Source organism: Oncorhynchus keta, chromosome 37 (genome assembly GCF_023373465.1).
Source record: "Oncorhynchus keta strain PuntledgeMale-10-30-2019 chromosome 37, Oket_V2, whole genome shotgun sequence".
Lineage (NCBI taxonomy): Eukaryota > Metazoa > Chordata > Actinopteri > Salmoniformes > Salmonidae > Oncorhynchus > Oncorhynchus keta.
The window spans coordinates 18,578,178-18,602,067 of NC_068457.1; the positions used below are offsets into that span (position 1 = coordinate 18,578,178).

Genomic DNA, 23,890 nt, shown 5'->3' on the forward strand with positions numbered 1-23,890 from the left:
AACTATACGAATGCCCCGACCTCAGTTCTTATAAACATAAGCCATCTAAATAACTGGATGTTACACCAGTGACATCAATAAGGGATCATAGGTTTCACCTGGATTCACTAGGTCTGTCTATGTCATGGAAAGAACCGGTGTCCTTAAAGTTTTGTATACTCAGTGTAGAGTATATATTTATGTCTCTGGTATGGTATATGTGAGGTATCACCTGTATTCATTTCAGTAACTCTATGCCAGTGGAAACAGTCCATTCTCAAATCAAATTTATTTGGCTTCAAAATAGCTTAATATAAAGGCATAGTAGGTGATTTTGTAAGCTGACGATTGGTATTGTGGAAATATTATGTCACCCTTAGGTACATGTGTTGTGTGTACGTTTGAGTGTTATGGCTTCTGCTTTGCATCTCCGCGTTTGAATTATAGAGTCGGCACTAATGCACATATCATGAACTGTAGCATATGCTATGTTACACTACACCCCCCTCCAGCACACTCTCTCTCACACACACACACACACACACACACACACACACACACACACACACACACACACACACACACACACACACAGGATATGTAGCCAGGAATCGCTGATGAAATATTTCAACTGGGGTAATCATTTGTTCTCGTCCTCTATCCTACCCCTTCTCTCCCCCTTTCTCTCCCAGTTCTCTGTCTCATTCTCTTTCTTTCTCTTTCTGTGTGAAGGTATGTTGTCGCTGCACTCTAGGGGAAACAGGGTGTGACATGCTGAGGTGATTTCATGGAAGACACTGGATGAAGAAAACAACAATTATATCACAGGAAAACACACATGCACACACGCCTGCATGCACACCGCAACACCACATCCACACACACACAAACACACACTCTCTCTCACACACACACACACACACTTGATTCTCATGAATAACCATTAAGCCATTTGCTAAGATTTCCCCCATTTTGACATGTGGACCTGTTGTCACTCATACCCTGACGGATAGCTCCAGACACTTTTTTGGTCCTATCTGAGGCATTTTATAATGAATGTCAGAATGACCATATTCTGAATACACTCTAGCACTAAATCAATGATGATTTACTACACTTTCCCATTGAAGGTCATATTGAGGTTAACTCAATGACTGGAGTTTTTCCTTGTATTCATATTTGTTGTGTGTATTGTACCTCCTTGACTAATCAATCACATCATTCCATGTATTAGAAAAACAGTTTTGTGTTTGGTTCAATAAGTTATTTTGTATATTTGTCTCTTTTTTAATGTAGAATATTACATCAAATCAAAACAAATCCAATCAAATCAAACAAACAAAATATCTCTGTCAGATCCATTAGCCTTTATCTTCTGTGGCCTTTATTTTCTTTATCTTCAGATGATGTGGCGAGGTCCACATCTTGCTGAAGATCTAATCACATCTTATCGGTCCCTGCGGTCTGGTGTGCAGAGAGTCATCTGTGTGCTGGTCTCTGGAGGCCATTACTGTTAGTAAAATATGATGAAAATACATATTTTTGGTTGAAAAGATGTTTCAAATCGCTTAAGGATCAGCTCTTTAAAAAAAAAATCACCTAAAATGACATACCAAAATTAAACTGCATATTCCTGATACCATTTGAAAGGAAACACTTTTAAGTTTGTGGAAATGTGAAATTAACATAGGAGAATATAACACATTAGATCTGGTAAAAGATAATACAAAGAAAGAAAAAAACAATATTTGTTGTATTTTTTTTGTACTGTCATCTTTGAAATGCAAGAGAAAGGCCATAATGTATTATTCTTGCCCAGGCGCAATTTAGATTTTGGCCACTAGATGGCAGCAGTGTTTGTGCAAAGTTTTAGACTGATCCAATGAAACATTGCATTTCTGATATCATTTTTTTTTTATCAAGACTGCCCAAATGTGCCAAATTGGATTATTAATAACTTTTCAAGCTCATAATTGTGCACTCTCCTCAAACAATACCATGGTATTCTTTCACTGTAATAGCTACTGTAGATTGGACAGTGCAGTTAGATTAACAAGATTTTAAGCTTTCTGCCAATATCAGATATGTCTATGTCCTGGGAAATGTTCTTGTTACTTACAAGCTCATGCTAATCGCATTAGCACACATTAGCTCAACCATCCCGCGGGTGGGACACCAATCTGTAGAGATCCTTAAGAGGATTAAAAATAAGTACATTTTGCTCACTGGGATCCTTCAAAATCTTGTGTCCTTGAACGTGTGCAGAGCCAAGGCTACCTCTGTGGAGCCCGGGTCGGTGGTGATCATGATTCACATTGAGGTTGCCACAGGATGCTGGATGGTACTTCCTGAATGAGAAGATTCAGAGGGGGTTGGTTAGGTTAGCAATGCAGCTGAACACATTGTCTGAATAGTGATGTACTGTATACCAAGTGCTGTACAGGACTTACAACACATTCAGATAGTACTGAAGCTTTGTGACGTGAAGATATGACTGTTACTGCAGTGGTGTGGAGGCTGCATTGTGGGGTCTGGTGGACTGACAGAGTTGGCAGGAGAAGATGGAGGAGCCTGGAGGTCAAAACATGATGAATAAAAATGTAAAAAATAAAATACCAACTGTTAAAGTCTAAGATATATTTCAGGAACCTTTTGACAGCTTGCTATGATAAAAAATATTTGCATGTGTAAAGCACTTGTGTTCCTTGTTGGCAGTGGAAGCTGGCACACAGATCACTCCAATCATAACACCCACAGAACATATATAACAAGTTCCTCTAGATTTGCATTCAGTGTAACTGAGGTACAGTACCACATTGTAGCATTGACGTCAGTGGAGAAGAATTTGCACCTACCTGCTCTGTGGCCCCACCTGGCTCCTCCAGAGGGCGAAGGTGGAGCAACATGGGGAATAATGAATATGAATTTTTACCATCCAGGGAGCAGTTGTTAGGTGTTAACTGCTTTGCTCTGTAAATTTCTTAGGTTTAGATTTATTTTAAATTGCTTAATTTTAACTGAACCATTCAGTTAAGAACAAATTCTTATTTACAATGACAGCCTACACCATCCAAACCAGGACAACGCTGGGCCAATTGTACAAAGAAAAAAACAACCGTTCTTTTGTATTATTTTTTGTACCATCATCTTTGAAAATGCAAGACAAAGGCCATAATGTATTTTTCCAGCCCAGGCGCAATTTAGATTTTGGCCACTTTATAGCATCAGTGTATGTGCAACGTTTTAGACTGATCCAATGAACCATTTGTATGAATGTGCCTAGTTTGTTTATTAATACAAATCAAGTAACGGTAAATCACTGAATTCCACATTGCTGAGAAATTTTTGGTTTCTTTTTAAAAATTTAGGACCATAGGTTTTTTGACCCTTCCAAGTTCCCCCAGCTAGAGATGGCAAGATCTGGAGGAACTCACTAAATGTATGTAATGTATTAATTTGAATTCCAATTATGTTATTAAACAACATAATTGGATTTCTCATGACCTCTGAGATTAACACCGCCACTAAAGCAGTTGCATGATATTTATTATGCATGCAATAAAAAAGGTTTTCTTGATCTCCATTGATGAAGTAAATGAGAGATTCTCTGAAGTTTTGTGACTTGGAAAACTTATTACATAATTTCTGATACGACATGTTTTTTTCGGGAATATTAATGTCAGTCACTTTAATAACGTTGCCGTCCTCAGTAAAGTGATTCATTCTGAACACAGGTGTAATATACAGGTCGCTCCTGTCAATTAAACAAATAAACTGTCCTGCTACAATGTATGTACGATTTTCTCCATTTCTGTGAATTGATCCATTTTTTAAAACGTGCAGCATTTGAGCATAATAAGAATTTTTCCCATTGGGGTAAATTGCTAAATGACAAATTTCTTCAAGAATGTATTTATCAACCCTCGGCTGCTCAATTTTTGGGTCCGTACAATAGTTGTAATTAAGATATTCGGTCAGGACTTGGAGTGACTTAAAAGTTACGTGTTCAATGAGTTTTGCTTTTGCTATCCCGTTAGAAATCTCCGAAATCTCAAATATAGCCGTACTGTTCTTTTTAAAATCTAACTTTAGAACAACATTTGAAATATAAACTATAATTGTTTTATTAGTAGTATTTAGTTGATTTATATGTGTATAACTGTGTATTTCGTCAGAATCAATTTCTTGATAAAGAGTTACAGTTTTTAAAGTATCCAAAACTGATGGTATCATTTTCGTTATTAACTCACAGCATTTATTGGTTGAGAAGGTTTTGACAGTAGAATATTCATTCAACTCACCAGCAGAATATTTCTTTATTTTACCTTTGTCTACTGTTAAGCCAAATTTCTCTTTTGCATATCCATTATTCTGTGGGAAATAAAGAAGAGATTTAGATTAACCTTGTTTTCACATTAAACTAAGATGAAGAGAAAGTCACATGTTTTTTTCATCTTCCCATACTGTCATATAATGAAAAACACAAGCAGTGTCTTTAACATCACTATTTCTAATGGGCCACACAACAGTAAAGGATATTCATTATATTTTTAACAGATGATTTTAATTAACATATACTGTACATGTAGGTTAACATACTTTTCTTTACCTGTTTAGAAAACATTAATAAAAAATGTTAAAATTACTAATCTTACCTCCATATTGGTCCACCTTGCACACCCTGAGAATTGGAAAAGGACTGGTGTTGGTTATTTATCAGGTGAACAAACTGGGCGTGGCTGCATGGTGAGCTTTAGTTTTCTGTGACGTTCTAGTAGTAGAGAGCGCTTCCTGGAAGATCTGTATCCACTCACACACACATGAAGAAGTTCTACTCACACTAAGAATATGGAGGACAATGAACATTGATATGAACAATGGATATTGATTTTAAAAGAGGAGAAAAAGAAGAAGAAATTAATTGGTACTGAAATTGATTAAATTAATAATGGAATGTTAATATGTGACTGAAGTAATATAGTGAAATGGTTCAAGTTAGTCTGTTTCGAGGATAATTAGGACAAGGTTTATTAGGTTTGAAAGATAAGGCCTTTAGGGAAGATCAATAGCCTGCACATTTTACTATTTGAACTAACATCTGCACCTCACTTGAGTGGGTTGGGGACCATTTGCATCTCTGCTTTCTCAAGCCTGAGGCGAGAATGCATTCGTGGTTTAGAAAGCTTAGGGCGGGGATAGGCACATTTTGTAGGCCCACGGACCAATTAAAAAATATACATATTAGGAACTCAGTCGGGGTCTTAATGCTGAGAGTTAGAATAATATAAGGGTTTAATATAACATTTGGTTGTGCATCAGCAGTCACTCAATAAGCCCATGTCAGCAAAACATTTTTTAGATTGGTAAATTAATCTAGCGGCCAGCAATCTAAATTTGTAGTAAGCATGGTCAAATTACCGACTGGGGTGGGGCACATTGATCATCAGTTATCATATAAAAAAAACCTGCAAAACATTTGCTTGCCTCCAATCTATGAAAAAATGTGTAGAATTACAGAAAATGATGTGTAAAACTGTTCATTTATTTCTCTGCCCCATGGCAAAATAAGTAGAATTGCATGAAATCAGTTATAAAATAGCAAAATTATCTCTCTGCTGCATGGCAAAATGTGTATAATAGCAAGAAATGTACATTCCAACATTTGTTTTCTCTTTGTCACGATGTGGGGGGATTGATTTGGGCACGCAGACACACAAGCCACAGCAACCCCTCATGATGAGTTCCGGGGAGCATATCAATGACTTGTTTTCTTATCGTACTGGCTTTTGTGATTTTTTATTTGTTATATTAATTGATTTAGCTGGTGATTTTGTTATGCCTGTTTCTGGAATTTGATTTATTGAGGATTTTTTGCCTCCCCTTCTCTCCAGCTCTCTCCCCTCTCTCCTTCCACTCTCTCCCCCTCTCTCCTCCCACTCTCTCTCCCCCTCTCTCCTCCCCCTTCTCTCCCCCTCTCTCCTCCCACTCTCTCTCCCCCTCTCTCCTCCCACTCTCTCTCCCCCTCTCTCCTCCCACTCTCTCTCCCCTCTCTCCTCCCACTCTCTCTCCCCCTCTCTCCTCCCCTCTCTCTCCCCCTTCTCTCCCCTTCTCTCCTCCTCTCTCCTCCCCCTTCTCTCCCCCTCTCTCCTCCCACTCTCTCTCCCCCTTCTCTCCTCCTCTCTCCTCCCCCTTCTCCCCCTCTCTCCTCCCACTCTCTCTCCCCTCTCTCCTCCCACTCTCTCTCCCCTCTCTCCTCCCACTCTCTCTCCCCCTCTCTCCTCCCACTCTCTCCCCCTCTCTCCTCCCACTCTCTCTCCCCTTCTCTCCCCTTCTCTCCTCCTCTCTCCTCCCCCCTTCTCTCCCCCTCTCTCCTCCCACTCTCTCTCCCCCTTCTCTCCTCCTCTCTCCTCCCCCTTCTCCCCCTCTCTCCTCCCACACACTCTCCCCATCTCTCCTCCTCTCTCTCCCCCTTCTCTCCTCCTCTCTCCTCCCCCTTCTCCCCCCTCTCTCCTCCCACTCTTTCTCCCCCTTCTCTACCCTTCTCTCCTCCTCTCTCCTCCCCCTTCTCCCCCTTCTCCCCCTTCTCTCCTCCTCTCTCCTCCCCCTTCTCTCCTCCTCTCTTCCTCCCCCTTCTCTCCCCCTCTCTCCTCCCACTCTCTCCTCCCCCTTCTCTCCCCCTCTCTCCTACCACTCTCTCGCCCCCTTCTCTCCCCTTCTCTCCTCCTCTCTCCTCCCCCTTCTCTCCCACTCTCTCTCCCCTTCTCAACGTCTTGTCTTTGGCATTAGCTTAGCTGAGCTTGGCACTGGCTTTGATACCACTTTAATTCAACTGCATGCATGACTAATAGCTCCTAAGAAGTTATTGGGAAAACAAGATAAACCTGATTGTAGATTTCTCACCTGGATGACTGGAGGCTTCTCTGGATGAATAGAAGGTCAGCCAATCTCTGGTATTTGTGCTATGTGTTTAATAATACAGAGTTTTTCTCTGTAACAGGCCTATAGTGAAAACAATAATGATGGAGGTGGTGGGGGGTAGAGGGGGTAGACAGCATCTGCAGAGGGCATTGATCATCCCTGGAGCTGAAAAAACACAACACCATTGTCAGCAGGATTCAAACTTGCACTGGTTGATCTCTAAGGAGTTCTAGCCCGTCACCTTAACCACTCAGCCACAACAACGTCTGTTTGAGATAGGGGGGGTTGTTCTCCTTGAGGTGACAGACAGTGTATCCCCTTGTTACTGGCAAGGAGTTAAAGGCCTGGCAGCCATTATGCAGAGGGTATTTTAATGTAATACATTAATTGATATGTTTATTAAATGTATAATTGGGTACATTTCCAATTAACCCCCTGGAGTCGATTGACGCACTGGTGCGATGGTTTTCCTCTACAACCCTCATGGGACTCGTCTGAAGCTGGTAATGCTGATGTGCCAACTTATGTCTGTAGCATCCAAACCTTTCAAGCTGCAAACTAATATGGAAAGGGGAGACTCTCACGGGACTCGTCTGAATATAACCCATACAAACGTAATAACATTTTGAGGCAACAAAAAAAGGGGTTGAATATGTGTAAAAAAAAATATTTATATACACTACCGGTCATAGGTTTTAGAACATCTACTCATTCAAAGGTTTTTCTTCATTTTTATTATTTTCTACACTGTAGAATAACAGTGAAGACATCAGAAATATGAACCAACACATATGGAATACTTTCCGAATTATATAGTAACCAAAAAGTGTTTAACAAATTAAAATATATTTTATATTTGAGATGCCATCACACCTCCTCCTCCATGATTCAGGCTGGGAACTACATATGTGGAGATCATCCGTTCACCTACTCTGCCTTTCACAAAGACACGGCGGTTGGAACCAAAAATCTCATATTTGGACTCATCAGACCAAAGGACAGATTTCCACCAGTTTAATGTCCATTGCTCTTGTTTCTTGGCCCAAGCAAGTCTCTTCTACTATTTGGTGTCCTTTAGTAGTAGTTTCTTTGCAGCAATTCGACCATGAAGGCCTGATTCACACAGTCTCCTCTGAACAGTTGATGTTGAGATGTGTTACTTGAACTCTGTGAAGCATTTACAGTCAGGCCCATAAATATTAAATAATGAATATACATGAGGGTATTTACATCCAAATTGGGTGAACGGTGTAGGAATTACAGCATTATAGAATTACAAGTGTGGCATTTGCATTTGGAATCTGTTGCTGTTAACCCTCAATATGAAGTCCGAAGAGCCGTCACTGCCAGTGAAGCAAGCCATCATTAGGCTGACAAATCTAAACAAACCCATCAGAGACACAGCAAAAACATTAGGTATGGAAAAATCAACTATTTGCGACATTCTTAAAAAGAAATAACACACTGGTGAGGTCAGGAACACCAAAAGGCCCGGAAGACCACGGAAAACAACTGTGGTGGATGACAGAAGAATTGTTTCCCTGGTGAAGAAAACCCCCTTCACAACAGTTGGCCAGATTAAGAACACTCTAGACCTATCTGTGTCAAAGTCAACCTTTAAGAGATGACTTCACCAGCATGTTTATCACAAGATGTAAACAATTGGTAAGCCTCAAAACAGGAAGACCAGATTTCATCTAAAAAAGCCTGTACAGTTCTGGAACAACATCCTATGGACAGATGAGACAAAGATCAACTTGTACCAGAATGATGGGAGGAGAAGAGTATGGAGAAGGGAAGGAACTGCTCATAATCCGAAGAATACTACCTCATCTGTGAAGCATGGTGGAGGTAGTGTTATTGCTTAGGCTTGTATGGCTACCAATGGAACTGGTTCCCTTGTATTTATTGATGATGCGACTGCTGACAAAAGCAGCAGGATGAATTCTGAAGGGTTTAGGGCTATATTATCTGCTCAGATTCAGCCAAATGCTTCAAAACCCATTGGACGGTGCTTCATAGTGCAGATGGACAATGACCCGAAGCATATTGCAAAAGCAACCCAATACTTTTTTAAGACAAAGAAGTGGAATGTTCTGCAATGGCCAAAGCAATCACCTGACCTGAATCCAATTGAGCATGCATTTCACTTGCTGAAGGCAAAACTGAAAACAAAACAAGCAGGAACTGAAGACAGCTGCAATAAAGGCCTGACAGAGCATCATCAGGGAAGAAACCCAGCATCTGCTGATGTCTATGGGTTACATACTTCAGGCAGTCATAGACTGCAAAGGATTTGCAGCCAAGTATTAAGACTGAAATGCATTCCAGGTGATTACCTTATGAAGCTGGTTGAGAGAGTGAAAGAGTGTGCAAAGCTGTCATCAAGGCAAACGGTGGCTACTTTGAAAAATCTCAAATATAAAATATATTTTTATTTGTTTCATGCTTTTTTGGTTACTACATGATTCCAAATTTGTTATTTCACAGTAGTGATGTCTTCACTATTATTCTACAATGTAGTAAACACTAAAATAAAGAAAATCTCTTTAATGACTAGGTGTGTCCAAACTTTTGACCGATACTGTATATACAGTGCATTCAGAAAGTATTCAGACCTGAATAAGTATCAAGTATTCTTGAACCTGATCAAACATCTCTGGAGAGACCTGAAAATACATGTGCAGCGACGCTCCCCATCCAACCGGACAGAGCTTGAGAGGAACTGCAGAGAAGAATGGGAGAAACTCCCCAATAACAGGTGTGCCAAGCTTGTAGCATCCTACCCAAGGAGACTCGAGGCTGTAATCACTGTCAAAGGTGCTTCAACAAAGTACTGAGTAAAGGGTTTGAATACTTATGTAAATGCAATATTTAAGTTTTTATTTTTAATACACATTTGCAAAACATTCTAAAAACCTGTTTTTGCATTGTCATTATGGGGTATTGTGTGTAGATTGATGAGGAAAAAAACAATTTAATACATTTTAGAATAAGGCTGTAACGTAACAAAATGTGGAAAAAGTTGTGGGGTCTGAATACTTTCCGAATGCACTATAGTTACTGTTGTTTGCAATTGTACATCAGAATTCCTGTGCATAGAATCCTAATAGGCCAACCTCTTCATGGACAACATTTGAACCACGTCATCTTTTAGGGCGTGAACTGGTATGTTCAGATTTATTCAAAGCATAGTTATTTCAACAATTCTGGGTGTGCCTCTTGTTAACAATCATCCAAGGATACGTGGACTTGAATTACACACCCTCACTTAAGAAAGGTTTTCCATGAAATCATGTGACTTAAAGTTAGAGAAAGGTATTCCTGAAAACACACCCTCCTACAAGCATGAAACAAGTTATGGACGAACCAGAAATGTGACATATCTGTTTGTTGCGTCAAAAAACAGAACACTCAAAACATGAGCACAATGGCAGCTCTCCCTTTAAAGAACTCCAGGCCTCAAGAGGGCAGATAACCCAAAAACACGGGTGGAACAAAACAATTCAACCAGAATTTCTGGAGGGACTACTTTTACATGCGCACCTGACAGATAAGCATGGGTATAAAATGTTTGGTGTAGGTGTGAGTAAGGATGACAAAAGGCAGAGAATTGACCGTTTACTAGGTTTTTATTCCTTCACACGGTAATATGGGGAAAAGGGGCTGGACGGAACCAAAGCTAAGAATGTAAATATCAAAGCCCCCTCTCCTATCTTACCTGCCGACCCACTACTTACCTAACTTAGCACCACCTGGTGCGCTAACCAAAATACAGGGGTGGTCCGCCCAGGTCTTACCTTGTGTGCCTAGACAGTGAATATACTATGGGTATATGTATGCCCGCAGGCCTCTTGCCTAAGCACTCCCTAGGTGCCTTCCCCTTCCCCCTGGGAACAAATGAAACAGAATATTCCAAACAATTTTAATAATCAAAACACTGTGTCCTATTGACACACAAAAGACATAACCAATCAGCTCTCTCACTCAACCAATGCAGGACACACTAATCATCTCCCTCTGAGAACAACCAACACAGCATAATAACCCACAGCCATCAGCATCCCTCTCCCAATCCTCTCTCTCCTCAACAACAGAACACTGGCTTTTATGTAGCTTGAGGAGTCTAATGGGATACAGCTGTAACTTGGGGGGGTCAGCTCCCAACGTCAATGGGGCTGACCAAACAGCTGCTTGGGGAGAATTCAGAAGCCATCTCCTGAAACACACACACAAATACACAAACTACAACACAAAAACTGGGGAACATAACACTGATGACACAAAAATGTGAGGAAGACCTGGTAGATTGATTTATTACCAGATTAAGGCAACTATCATGAGGTCTAGATGCCTTATATGGAATTCAGTACGACTTAAGGAGTCTGTATTGAAAACATGCCCACGTCAGGGGAGATACCTATTTAGGCAATCAATAGCTGTTGAACATCTCAGTCCTGGACCGGAGGGTCTGCCGTCCTGTAGGTTGTAACTCTGGCCTTGGCCTAACACACCCAAAACCAATAATATATGTTTCACTAAGATCCTAAAACTGAGTCAGGTGTGTTGGGTTGTGGCGCTGCAGGGTGGTGGACCCCTAGGGACAGGACGGGGTGACCCAAGTATATTGTCTGCAAGTAAAAAGAGATCTGCAGTACTGATATGATATTAATGATATGATATTAATGATATGATATTCATTATATGGAGGATTTGCTGTTTCTGTGTGTTAATGTATATTTGAGGTGTATGTGTTTTTTTCTTTTAGTATTTTGTGTCACAACATGTTACATGACAGTAACCCTATTAAGGTTATGGTCATTCTTTTCTATGCATTTCCTTATATTACTTTGACTGACTTGACAACGTGACATATACACACGTATGTGCACAAATTAATGATGACGGTTTGATTTATGATTATGATAGAATTGAGTGTGAGGAAGGAAAATTTTCCCTTTGGGACTGAAACAAATGAAGCTGTGAACTGGGAAGGAAATTGTGTTTTTGAGAAAGTTGAGGTATTGACTAGACCGGTGGGGATCAGGCATGCAGGTGGCTCGGGCTAGCTGGTTGGTCTGGCTGAAATTTGATATAGACAATCAAAAGTCTTTGTATTTTTTCAAGTTGTTCATTTGTTAGGCCATTGGTGCAACACAATATTTATTGTTGAATTACCTTTGATTTAAGTCAGTCTTATTAATCACTTAAACATATTTAATAATGATCTCTTACCTAGCTTGACTGTGCGCATTTTTGCTTACTTCTTGTGTTAAGTAGAGACCCAATAGTGGATTGTGTAAAAATGCAGGAAATTAGCATTAGATGCCCAAGGAAATTCTGGGGGAGGACCCAAAACCAAAGTGGCGTCACTGGAGTGTAGCATAAGGTAACTACACAGCTCCCCCTCTCCAGTGCTCGATGTCTCCAGTCTACTAACCACCGGTCCTGGCAGCCATCATTAAGCACACCTGCTCCCCATTATTACGCACACCTGGACTTTGTCATCAACTTGATTACTTTCCCTTCATTTAGCCCTCAGTAGCCTCAGTCATCAGGCAGTATTGGTTTGCTTTCATGTTCATTATGCATCTCCTGTTTTGTTCATTTGCCTTTTCATTGTTGTTATTAAACTCTCCTTCTGCACCTCCTTCTTGACTCCCTGTGTATGTGTGACAGTAACCAGCCCATCCAGGTGATTACAAGAATTTGTTACATTTTGTATTATAGGCTAGACCAATTAAAGACATCTGAAATTATTTTTTCAAATGTTTTTCTGCAGTGCTTAATATGTGGTAGGCTATGTATTGTATAAGGAATGACACAATCATTATTTGAATAGTTTTTTTTTCAAGCTTGGGCTCATATACTGTATAGGCCTATGTGTATGTATAATTTGCATTATGTGTGTGGGTGTTTGAATGAACCATCACCGTACAAAGTGCTGTCCATTTCGTTGTTAGGCTTTGAAATAACATACACAAAGACCATGTTTTCCACTCAGTTTCAACCTGTTGTTGAACTAATTCTTCAAATTGATCAATCACAATTGAGGTGAGTTGTAAAAGCACAATACTGTTTTGATGATATGTGTGATGTGGTTTTCGAATGTATTGATGTCAGAGTTGTTAGAAGGACATTAGAGCCCTGAGTACCAGGCCATAAGCGGGTTGGATACTACAGTACCAACGCAGGTCCTGAGTGCATAAGAGGAGATTACCATGACTCAATGGTCATGTGGAATTGTACTGCAATCATGACTCATGACTGGGAAAGGGGGATACCTAGTCAGTTGTACAACTGAATGCATTTGGCAGAATGTGTCGACTGTTTTTAAACCAACCCCGGGGAACAGTAGGTTAACTGCCTTGCTCAGGGGCAAAATGACAGATTTTTACCTTGTCAGCTCGGGGATTCAATCCCAACACTCTAACCACTAGGCTGTAATATGGTCACTGCAACAGCCCTATTAATGTAAAATGTGTTCAATAAGGTGTTGACCATTGTTTCTTTTGCCATTGTGCTGTGTGCTGTTTGTCAGGCCCCTCACCTGAAACAAATATGGTAAAACCTGCCAGGAGCCTAAGCTCTCAGGGTCTAGGAGGCACGAAAACCTCTCCACCACAACAAAGTCATAGCACAAGGAGAGGAAGCAGAGGTGGAGCAACATGGGAGATAGCCAGAGTGGTTTTGACCTGAGATTCAGCAGTTAAAACATCTAAATCTTTCAGGTCAAAATGAACACCACCCATAATGTTTCCACCGCAGTGATGAGCATGAGATATGGGCCGAAAACTCATCCCAGGAATGGAAGATGTCACTGTACTCCTAATTACATTTTCGGCCCATATCCCACGCTCATCACTGCGGTGGAAACATTACGGGTGGTGTTCATTTTGACCTGAAAGATTTAGATGGATTTCCTGCTGACTCTCAGGTAAATACATTTCCGGCTGCATGGGGGATAATGAAAATGATTTTTAAAATATTGTATTTGTATATGAATGTTTAAATGAATTCAATGAATGAATCAAATAAAAATATTTGTTTTCATTTCTGATTTCCACAGCACTGTGAAATATAAAAGTGTCTTTGGGGTAGTGTATTTTAACATTCTATCATAAATGGCACAATAAAAATAAAAATAAATCTACAGTGGTGACAATTAAAGTGACAGGGTTGACCTAACGGGGTTAATGATTTAATTTCAAATCAGCCATATCTCCCCTTGTGACAGGGGAAATGGAGGGTTGTTTTGTGCAACAGGGGAAATGGAGGGTTGTTGTGTGTGACAGGGGAAATGGAGGGTTGTTGTGTGTGACATAAGAAATGGAGGGTTGTGTGTAACAGGGGAAATGGAGGGTTGCGTGTGACAGGGGAAATGGAGGGTTGTTGTGTGTGACAGGGAAAGTGGTGGATTGTTGTGTGTGACAGGGGAAATGGAGGGTTGCGTGTGACAGGGGAAATGGAGGGTTGTTGTGTGTGACAGGGAAAGTGGTGGATTGTTGTGTGTGAGAGGGGAAACGGAGGGTTGTTGTGTGTGAGGTGAAACGGAGGATTGTTGTGTGTGAGGTGAAACGGAGGATTGTTGTGTGTGAGGGGAAATGGAGGGTTGTTGTGTGTGAAAGGGTAAATGGGGGGTTGTTGTGTGAGAGGGTAAATGGAGGGTTATTGTGTTTAACAGGGTAAATGGAGGGTTGTGTGTAACAGGGGAAACGGAGGGTTGTTGTGTGTGACAGGGGAAACGGAGGGTTGTTGTGTGTGACAGGGGAAACGGAGGGTTGTTGTGTGTGACAGGGGAAACGGAGGGTTGTTGTGTGTGAAAGGGTAAATGGGGGGTTGTTGTGTGAGAGGGTAAATGGAGGGTTATTGTGTTTAACAGGGTAAATGGAGGGTTGTTGTGTGTAACAGGGGAAACGGAGGGTTGTTGTGTGTGACAGGGGAAACGGAGGGTTGTTGTGTGTGACAGGGGAAACGGAGGGTTGTTGTGTGTGACAGGGGAAACGGAGGGTTGTTGTGTGTGACAGGGGAAATGGAGGGTTGTTGTGTGTGACAGGGGAAATGGAGGGTTGTTTTGTGTAACAGGTGAAATGGAGGGTTGTTGTGTGTGAAAGGAGAAATGGAGGGTTGTTGTGTGTGAAACGGGAAATGGAGGGTTGTTGCGTGTGAGAGGGGGAATGGAGGGTTGTTGTGTGTGACAGGGGAAATGGAGAATTGTTGTGTGTAACAGGGGAAACGGAGGGTTGTTGTGTGTGACAGGGGAAACTGAGGGTTGTTGTGTGTGACAGGGGAAACGGAGGGTTGTTGTGTGTGAAAGGGTAAATGGGGGGTTGTTGTGTGAGAGGGTAAATAGAGGGTTATTGTGTGTGACAGGGGAAACGGAGGGTTGTTGTGTGTGACAGGGGAAACGGAGGGTTGTTGTGTGTGACAGGGGAAATGGAGGGTTGTTGTGTGTGACAGGGGAAATGGAGGGTTGTTGTGTGTGACAGGGGAAATGGAGGGTTGTTTTGTGTAACAGGTGAAATGGAGGGTTGTTGTGTGTGACAGGGGAAACGGAGGGTTGTTGTGTGTGACAGGGGAAATGGAGGGTTGTTGTGTGTGACAGGGGAAACGGAGGGTTGTTGTGTGTGAAAGGGTAAATGGGGGGTTGTTGTGTGAGAGGGTAAATGGAGGGTTATTCTGTGTGACAGGGGAAACGGAGGGTTGTTGTGTGTGACAGGGGAAACGGAGGGTTGTTGTGTGTGACAGGGGAAATGGAGGGTTGTTGTGTGTGAGAGGGGGAATGGAGGGTTGTTGTGTGTGACAGGGGAAATGGAGAATTGTTGTGTGTAACAGGGGAAACGGAGGGTTGTTGTGTGTGACAGGGGAAACTGAGGGTTGTTGTGTGTGACAGGGGAAACGGAGGGTTGTTGTGTGTGAAAGGGTAAATGGGGGGTTACTGCAGTGGTGTGGAGGCTGCATTGTGGGGTCTGGTGGACTGACAGAGTTGGCAGGAGAAGATGGAGGAGCCTGGAGGTCAAAACATGATGAATAAAAATGTAAAAAATAAAATACCAACTGTTAAAGTCTAAGATATATTTCAGGAACCTTTTGACAGCTTGCTATGATAAAAAATATTTACATGTGTAAAGCACTTGTGTTCCTTGTTGGCAGTGGAAGCTGGCACACAGATCACTCCAATCATAACACCCACAGAACATATATAACAAGTTCCTCTAGATTTGCATTCAGTGTAACTGAGGTACAGTACCACATTGTAGCATTGACGTCAGTGGAGAAGAATTTGCACCTACCTGCTCTGTGGCCCCACCTGGCTCCTCCAGAGGGCGAAGGTGGAGCAACATGGGGAATAATGAATATGAATTTTTACCATCCAGGGAGCAGTTGTTAGGTGTTAACTGCTTTGCTCTGTAAATTTCTTAGGTTTAGATTTATTTTAAATTGCTTAATTTTAACTGAACCATTCAGTTAAGAACAAATTCTTATTTACAATGACAGCCTACACCATCCAAACCAGGACAACGCTGGGCCAATTGTACAAAGAAAAAAACAACCGTTCTTTTGTATTATTTTTTGTACCATCATCTTTGAAAATGCAAGACAAAGGCCATAATGTATTATTCCAGACCAGGCGCAATTTAGATTTTGGCCACTTTATAGCATCAGTGTATGTGCAACGTTTTAGACTGATCCAATGAACCATTTGTATGAATGTGCCTAGTTTGTTTATTAATACAAATCAAGTAACGGTAAATCACTGAATTCCACATTGCTGAGAAATGTTTGGTTTCTTTTTAAAAATGTAGGACCATAGGTTTTTTGACCCTTCCAAGTTCCCCCAGCTAGAGATGGCAAGATCTGGAGGAACTCACTAAATGTATGTAAGGGAATACCCCCCTGTATTGGACAAAAATGAATGGCATGTCATTGGCATCGGACAAACCATATACACATTGGCCAATACCACCCAATTCGGCGTTGATTCATCCAAAGTGTATTGCAAATGCCATATGGTAATTGCCAGTTGTAACACTTTAAAAATTCAACAGGGGGCAAATGCGCTCCACCGGGGTTGTTCATATTGGATATGTAACCCAAATTAATGTCCAAAAGTAAAATTTTGAAAAAATGAAATTTTTTTCAAAAACTTATCACCCCTTAAAAAAGTGCTTTCTGGACCGTTTTTCGAAATTCTTTCGATTTTTTTGTCAATTACACATGTGTAAGAACTGTATGAATATACTTTTGTCCAATTTTATTATCATAATTTTTTAAATTTTTTTATATGCGCATAAGGAATATGTTTTGTCCAATTCCAATATGATTTCATAGGAAGTCAAAAGTCAAAAGTCAAAAATGTCAAAATTTTGTAAAAAACTTCACACACCCATAAAAAAGTGCTTTCTGGACCGTTTTTCGAAATTCTTTCGATTTTTTGTCAATTACACATGTGTAAGAACTGTATGAATATACTTTTGTCCAATTTTATTATCATAATTTTTTTTTTTTTTTTTTTTTTACATGCGCATAAGGAATATGTTTTGTCCAATTCCAATATGATTTCATAGGAAGTCAAAGTCAAAAGTCAAAAATGTCAAAATTTTGTAAAAACTTCACACACCCATAAAAAAGTGCTTTCTGGACCGTTTTCGAAATTCTTTCGATTTTTTGTCAATTACACATGTGTAAGAACTGTATGAATATACTTTTGTCCAATTTTATTATCATATATATTTTTTTTTTTTACATGCGCATAAGGAATATGTTTTGTCCAATTCCAATATGATTTCATAGGAAGTCAAAAGTCAAAAGTCAAAAATGTCAAAATTTTGTAAAAACTTCACACACCCTTAAAAAGTGCTTTCTGGACCGTTTTTTGAAATTCTTTCAATTTTTTTGTCAATTACACATGTGTAAGAACTGTATGAATATACTTTTGTCCAATTTTATTATCATATTTTTTTATATATTTTTTTAAATTGTGCATAAGGATTTTTTTGTGGGCCAAATGACGTAAGAAATTTGACATGCTCAAAAATCCTGCAGAAATGCAAAATTGACTGGCCTGATGAACTCGGGATGGCCGGGCAGTGATAGTTGTTCCTTTCCATCACTCGTTGTGTTGACTTCATCATGTCCATTTTGTGATGTTTTTTCACTATATAATCATATTGCAAGTGCACGTGCATTTGCAATATGTTTCAATGTGCATTTACCATATGAAATTTGACCTTGCTCAAAAATGCAAAATTGACTGGTCTGATGAACACAGGATGGCCGAGCAGTGATAGTTGTACATTTCCATCACTCGTTGTGTTGATTTCATCATCTCCGTTAGGTGATGTTTTTACACTATAGAATCATATTGCAAATGCACGTGCATTGTTGTGCAACTGGTAACCCAAAAATAAAAATATGGTTGTAAATGCATTTACCGGTCATTCTGATATTAATGCTCGCTATGGGAACACAGGATGGCCGGGCAGTGATAGTTGTACATTTCCATCACTCGTTGTGTTGATTTCATCATGTCCATTAGGTGATGTTTTTACACTATAGAATCATATTGCAAGTGCGCGCGCATTTGCAATATGTTTCAATGTGCATTTACCATATGAAATTTGACATGCTCAAAAATGCAAAATTGACTGGTCTGATGGACACAGGATGGCCGAGCAGTGATAGTTGTACATTTCCATCACTCGTTGTGTTGATTTCATCATGTCCATTAGGTGATGTTTTTTCACTATAGAATCATATTGCAAGTGCGCGCGCATTTGCAATATGTTTCAATGTGCATTTACCATATGAAATTTGACATACTCAAAAATGCAAAATTGACTGGTCTGATGGACACAGGATGGCCGAGCAGTGATAGTTGTACATTTCCATCACTCGTTGTGTTGATTTCATCATGTCCATTAGGTGATGTTTTTTCACTATAGAATCATATTGCAAATGCACGTGCATTGTTGTGCAACTGGTAACCCAAAAATAAAAATATGGTTGTAAATGCATTTACCGGTCATTCTGATATTAATGCTCGCTATGGGAACACAGGATGGCCGGGCAGTGATAGTTGTACATTTCCATCACTCGTTGTGTTGATTTCATCATGTCCATTAGGTGATGTTTTTACACTATAGAATCATATTGCAAGTGCGCGCGCATTTGCAATATGTTTCAATGTGCATTTACCATATGAAATTTGACATGCTCAAAAATGCAAAATTGACTGGTCTGATGGACACAGGATGGCCGAGCAGTGATAGTTGTACATTTCCATCACTTGTTGTGTTGATTTCATCATGTCCATTAGGTGATGTTTTTTCACTATAGAATCATATTGCAAATGCACGTGCATTGTTGTGCAACTGGTAACCCAAAAATAAAAATATGGTTGTAAATGCATTTACCGGTCATTCTGATATTAATGCTCGCTATGGGAACACAGGATGGCCGGGCAGTGATAGTTGTACATTTCCATCACTCGTTGTGTTGATTTCATCATGTCCATTAGGTGATGTTTTTACACTATAGAATCATATTGCAAGTGCGCGCGCATTTGCAATATGTTTCAATGTGCATTTACCATATGAAATTTGACATGCTCAAAAATGCAAAATTGACTGGTCTGATGGACACAGGATGGCCGAGCAGTGATAGTTGTACATTTCCATCACTCGTTGTGTTGATTTCATCATGTCCATTAGGTGATGTTTTTACACTATAGAATCATATTGCAAGTGCGCGCGCATTTGCAATATGTTTCAATGTGCATTTACCATATGAAATTTGACATGCTCAAAAATGCAAAATTGACTGGTCTGATGGACACAGGATGGCCGAGCAGTGATAGTTGTACATTTCCATCACTCGTTGTGTTGATTTCATCATGTCCATTAGGTGATGTTTTTACACTATAGAATCATATTGCAAGTGCGCGCGCATTTGCAATATGTTTCAATGTGCATTTACCATATGAAATTTGACATGCTCAAAAATGCAAAATTGACTGGTCTGATGAACACAGGATGGCTGAGCAGTGATAGTTGTACATTTCCATCACTCGTTGTGTTGATTTCATCATGTCCATTTGTTTATGTTTTCTCACTTTTGCAAAGTCACTGTGCATTTGCAATATGGTTCAATGGGCAGGTACCATCACGAATTTGTCATGCTATAAAAATCCTGCAGGAATGTGAAATTGACTGGCCCGATGAACTCGGGATAGCTGGGCAGTGATTCTGGTTCATCTCCATGGCTCGTTAGGGTTGATTTCAGAATGTCACTTTTGGTGATGGTCCCTCTCCGTTTAAACATATTGCTAATGTACAAAAGTCAACTAGCAAGTCAGTGTCCATCAGTCAATTAGATGTCATTTTGACACCAAACTGATACCAATTGACACCAAACCCACTTTTTCCAACTCATTTAGAAGCCAACTATCATATATGTCAGAGCAGGCCCATAATTCACAGCGCCTTTAGTTTAAAACATAATAAAAACGTAAAACACATAGTTACGTTCTAGCTGCGGGTCCAGGTCAGACATTATGTGAAGGCCTATGTGAGGCGACCCCGAATCCCGAGTTTCGGCTCGATAGGTCCTTCGGTGCCCGAGTAAAACCCTAATTGGTGCTGAAAATCCACTTTTTCCATGCCTTGCTATGGGGTCCTTGAATGAGCTATCGGACCGAAACGTTGGGGTCCGTCTCTATGGGCCGAGCCGGTTCCAATGCACCTAGTCTTGTGTCTCTGAGACTTTTCTAAATGTCGCCATTTTCGTAATGGTCAAAATGAATTGAAATCATTGCAAATGTACGAGGCTATTTCTCGGTCCGAGAACCTTCTAGAGCCACCTAACTCACCACGCACTATCGACCCGAGGTCTAGAACAGGTTTCTAAAGTTTCGGAACTCTAGGTCTGACGGTTCTTTTTAGCTCGAACAAAGCTAACTATTGGAGGCACTGTCTGTCTCTACAACCCCCAATACGTCCCTCCTTCCAAGTTGTGTGTCTGTGTGATTTAGTTTTCCTTTGAAATTTTATGGGAAAAATGACTGATTTACAGTTCATGGGGGTTGCCTAATCACACATATGAAGTTTTGGACAGATCTGACTTTTTTAACCCCTCGAAACAGCCCCTGAGACACCAATTAAGGCACTTCCGGTTGTCACAGGAAGCTATAAGTCAACACATATCCTCACTGGGCTATGCTTTTACAGAATCCTGTGTTTTAAGTCCTTACGTTAAGAATTGACTGATTTACACAGGGTTGAATGCACTATGTCTATCAAACTGCAGGCAGGTAATGGAAAAACACTTTTAGGGTGATTTTAACCACTTCCGGTTGGTCCAGGAAGCCTAGAATCAACACAGGTAGACCTCATACTGGCCTGATGGACTGTTATCAAAGACAGGTTCATACGGCATTCATAACCCATATAGACTTCAGGTTGAATTTAGGGGTGCAGGCAATGTATTCCTATGGGGAGAGAAGTCAATGCAAACTATTTGAAGTAAACACCTTCTTTTAACTATTAAGGGTTAATGCCACACGGTCAACGTTAGGCTTGCACGGATCGGAAGGACCTTAGGAACGTACCTGAGGTCGAATTGTGCTTCTCACCCTAACGGTTCTCTCACTGTCACCCAAAAGCAAATGACGTTGTGGGGCAGGCTTCATTTTGGGCCTACTTTTCTAATGGTCGCTGCGCTCAGACCGAGCGAGCTACGGTCAAGCGGGATATCTCGTTGAACTCGGCACGGCCTAGAGATTATGTTTATGCCATTGCCTGCTCTCTGTGTCTTTGAGAACCGCACTTTTTCACTCCAGCCTTGCTGTGTGTGCGTGTGAGAGCTTTTCTTTGACATCTGTTGGGAGAAATGACTGATTTACAGTTCATGAGGGTTACCTAGTCACACATATGAAGTTTTGAAAAGATCTGACCTTTTTAACCCTTGGAAACTGCCACTGTGACATCATTAAAGGCACTTCCGGTTGGCACAGGAAGCTATAAGTAAACCCATGTCTTGATTGACATAGAAACTTACAGAATCCTGAGTTTTAAGTCCTTACGTTAAGAATTGACTGATTTACACAGGGTTGAATGCACTATGTCTATCAAACTGCAGGCAGGTAATGGAAAAACACTTTTAGGGTGATTTTAACCACTTCCGGTTGGTCCAGGAAGCCTAGAATCAACACAGGTAGACCTCATACTGGCCTGATGGACTGTTACCAAAGACAGGTTCATACGGCATTCATAACCCATATAGACTTCAGGTTGAATTTAGGGGTAAAGGCAATGTATTCCTATGGGGAGAGAAATCAATGCAAACTATTTGAAGTAAACACCTTCTTTTAACTATTAAGGGTTAATGCCACACGGTCAAGGTTAGGCTTGCACGGATCGGAAGGACCTTAGGAACGTACCTGAGGTCGAATTGTGCTTCTCACCCTAACGGTTCTCTCACTGTCACCCAAAAGCAAATGACGTTGTGGGGCAGGCTTCATTTTGGGCCTACTTTTCTAATGGTCGCTGCGCTCAGACCGAGCGAGCTACGGTCAAGCGGGATATCTCGTTGAACTCGGCACGGCCTAGACATTATGTTTATGCCATTGCCTGCTCTCTGTGTCTTTGAGAACCACACTTTTTCACTCCATCCTTGCTGTGTGTGCGTGTGAGAGCTTTTCTTTGACATCTGTTGGGAGAGATGACTGATTTACAGTTCATGAGGGTTACCTAGTCACACATATGAAGTTTTGAAAAGATCTGACTTTTTTAACCCCTCGAAACAGCCCCTGAGACACCAATTAAGGCACTTCCGGTTGTCACAGGAAGCTATAAGTCAACATATATCCTCACTGGGCTATGCTTTTACAGAATCCTGAGTTTTAAGTCCTTACGTTAAGAATTGACTGATTTACACAGGGTTGAATGCACTATGTCTATCAAACTGCAGGCAGGTAATGGAAAAACACTTTTAGGGTGATTTTAACCACTTCCGGTTGGTCCAGGAAGCTTAGAATCAACACAGGTAGACCTCATACTGGCCTGATGGACTGTTACCAAAGACAGGTTCATACGGCATTCATAACCCATATAGACTTCAGGTTGAATTTAGGGGTAAAGGCAATGTATTCCTATGGGGAGAGAAGTCAATGCAAACTCTTTGAAGTAAACACCTTCTTTTAACTATTAAGGGTTAATGCCACACGGTCAAGGTTAGGCTTGCACGGATCGGAAGGACCTTAGGAACGTACCTGAGGTCGAATTGTGCTTCTCACCCTAACGGTTCTCTCACTGTCACCCAAAAGCAAATGACATTGAGGGCCAGGCTTCCTTTTGCGCCTTCTTTTTTTCAAGGTCGCTGCACTCAGAGCGAGCTACGGTCAAGCGGGGCGTCTCGTTGAACTCTGCACAGCCTGGAGACTATGGTGATGCCATTTTTTGTGTTGATTTCAGAATGCCATTTTGGTGATGGTCCTTCTCCGTTTAAACATATTGCTAATGTACAAAAGTCAACTAGCAAGTCAGTGTCCACCAGTCAATTAGATGTCATTCTGACACCAAACTGATACCAATTGACACCAAACCCACTTTTTCCAACTCATTTAGAAGCCAACTATCACATATGTCAGAGCAGGCCAATAATTCACAGCGCCATTAGTTTAAAACATAATAAAAACGTAAAACACATAGTTACGTTCTAGCTGCGGGTCCAGGTCAGACATTATGTGAAGGCCTATGTGAGGCGACCCCGAATCCCGAGTTTCGGCTCGATAGGTCCTTCGGTGCCCGAGTAAAACCCTAATTGGTGCTGAAAATCCACTTTTTTCCATGCCTTGCTATGGGGTCCTTGAATGAGCTATCGGACCGAAACGTTGGGGTCCGTCTCTATGGGCCGAGCCGGTTCCAATGCACCTAGTCTTGTGTCTCTGAGACTTTTCTAAATGTCGCCATTTTCGTAATGGTCAAAATGAATT

General features: G+C 40.9%; 2 protein-coding genes across 3 annotated transcripts; both read right to left on the reverse strand.

Moving 5' to 3' along the window:
* Positions 1-251: 251 nt before the first annotated feature.
* Positions 252-4,729, reverse strand: LOC118379033 (uncharacterized). 2 transcript variants are annotated; one of them, XM_035766036.2, is made up of 5 exons: positions 4,635-4,729; positions 2,835-4,350; positions 2,430-2,550; positions 2,206-2,327; positions 252-1,489 (listed from the first exon to the last, which is right to left on the reverse strand). In XM_035766036.2, the coding sequence occupies exons 1-2, from the start codon at positions 4,638-4,640 to the stop codon at positions 3,271-3,273; spliced, it is 1,086 nt and encodes a 361-aa protein (XP_035621929.2). In that variant the 5' UTR covers positions 4,641-4,729; the 3' UTR covers positions 252-1,489; positions 2,206-2,327; positions 2,430-2,550; positions 2,835-3,270. The 2 variants fall into 2 exon arrangements, with proteins under 2 accessions (XP_035621929.2, XP_035621928.2); XM_035766035.2 differs by having other exon boundaries at positions 2,195-2,327.
* Positions 4,730-10,680: 5,951 nt separating this feature from the next.
* On the reverse strand, positions 10,681-16,339 carry LOC127916718 (uncharacterized). The gene is made up of 2 exons (XM_052499414.1): positions 16,191-16,339; positions 10,681-15,906 (listed from the first exon to the last, which is right to left on the reverse strand). Exons 1-2 carry the CDS (start codon positions 16,239-16,241, stop codon positions 14,773-14,775), a joined length of 1,185 nt encoding a protein of 394 aa, XP_052355374.1. The 5' UTR covers positions 16,242-16,339; the 3' UTR covers positions 10,681-14,772.
* Between the last annotated feature and the right edge of the window lie 7,551 nt (positions 16,340-23,890).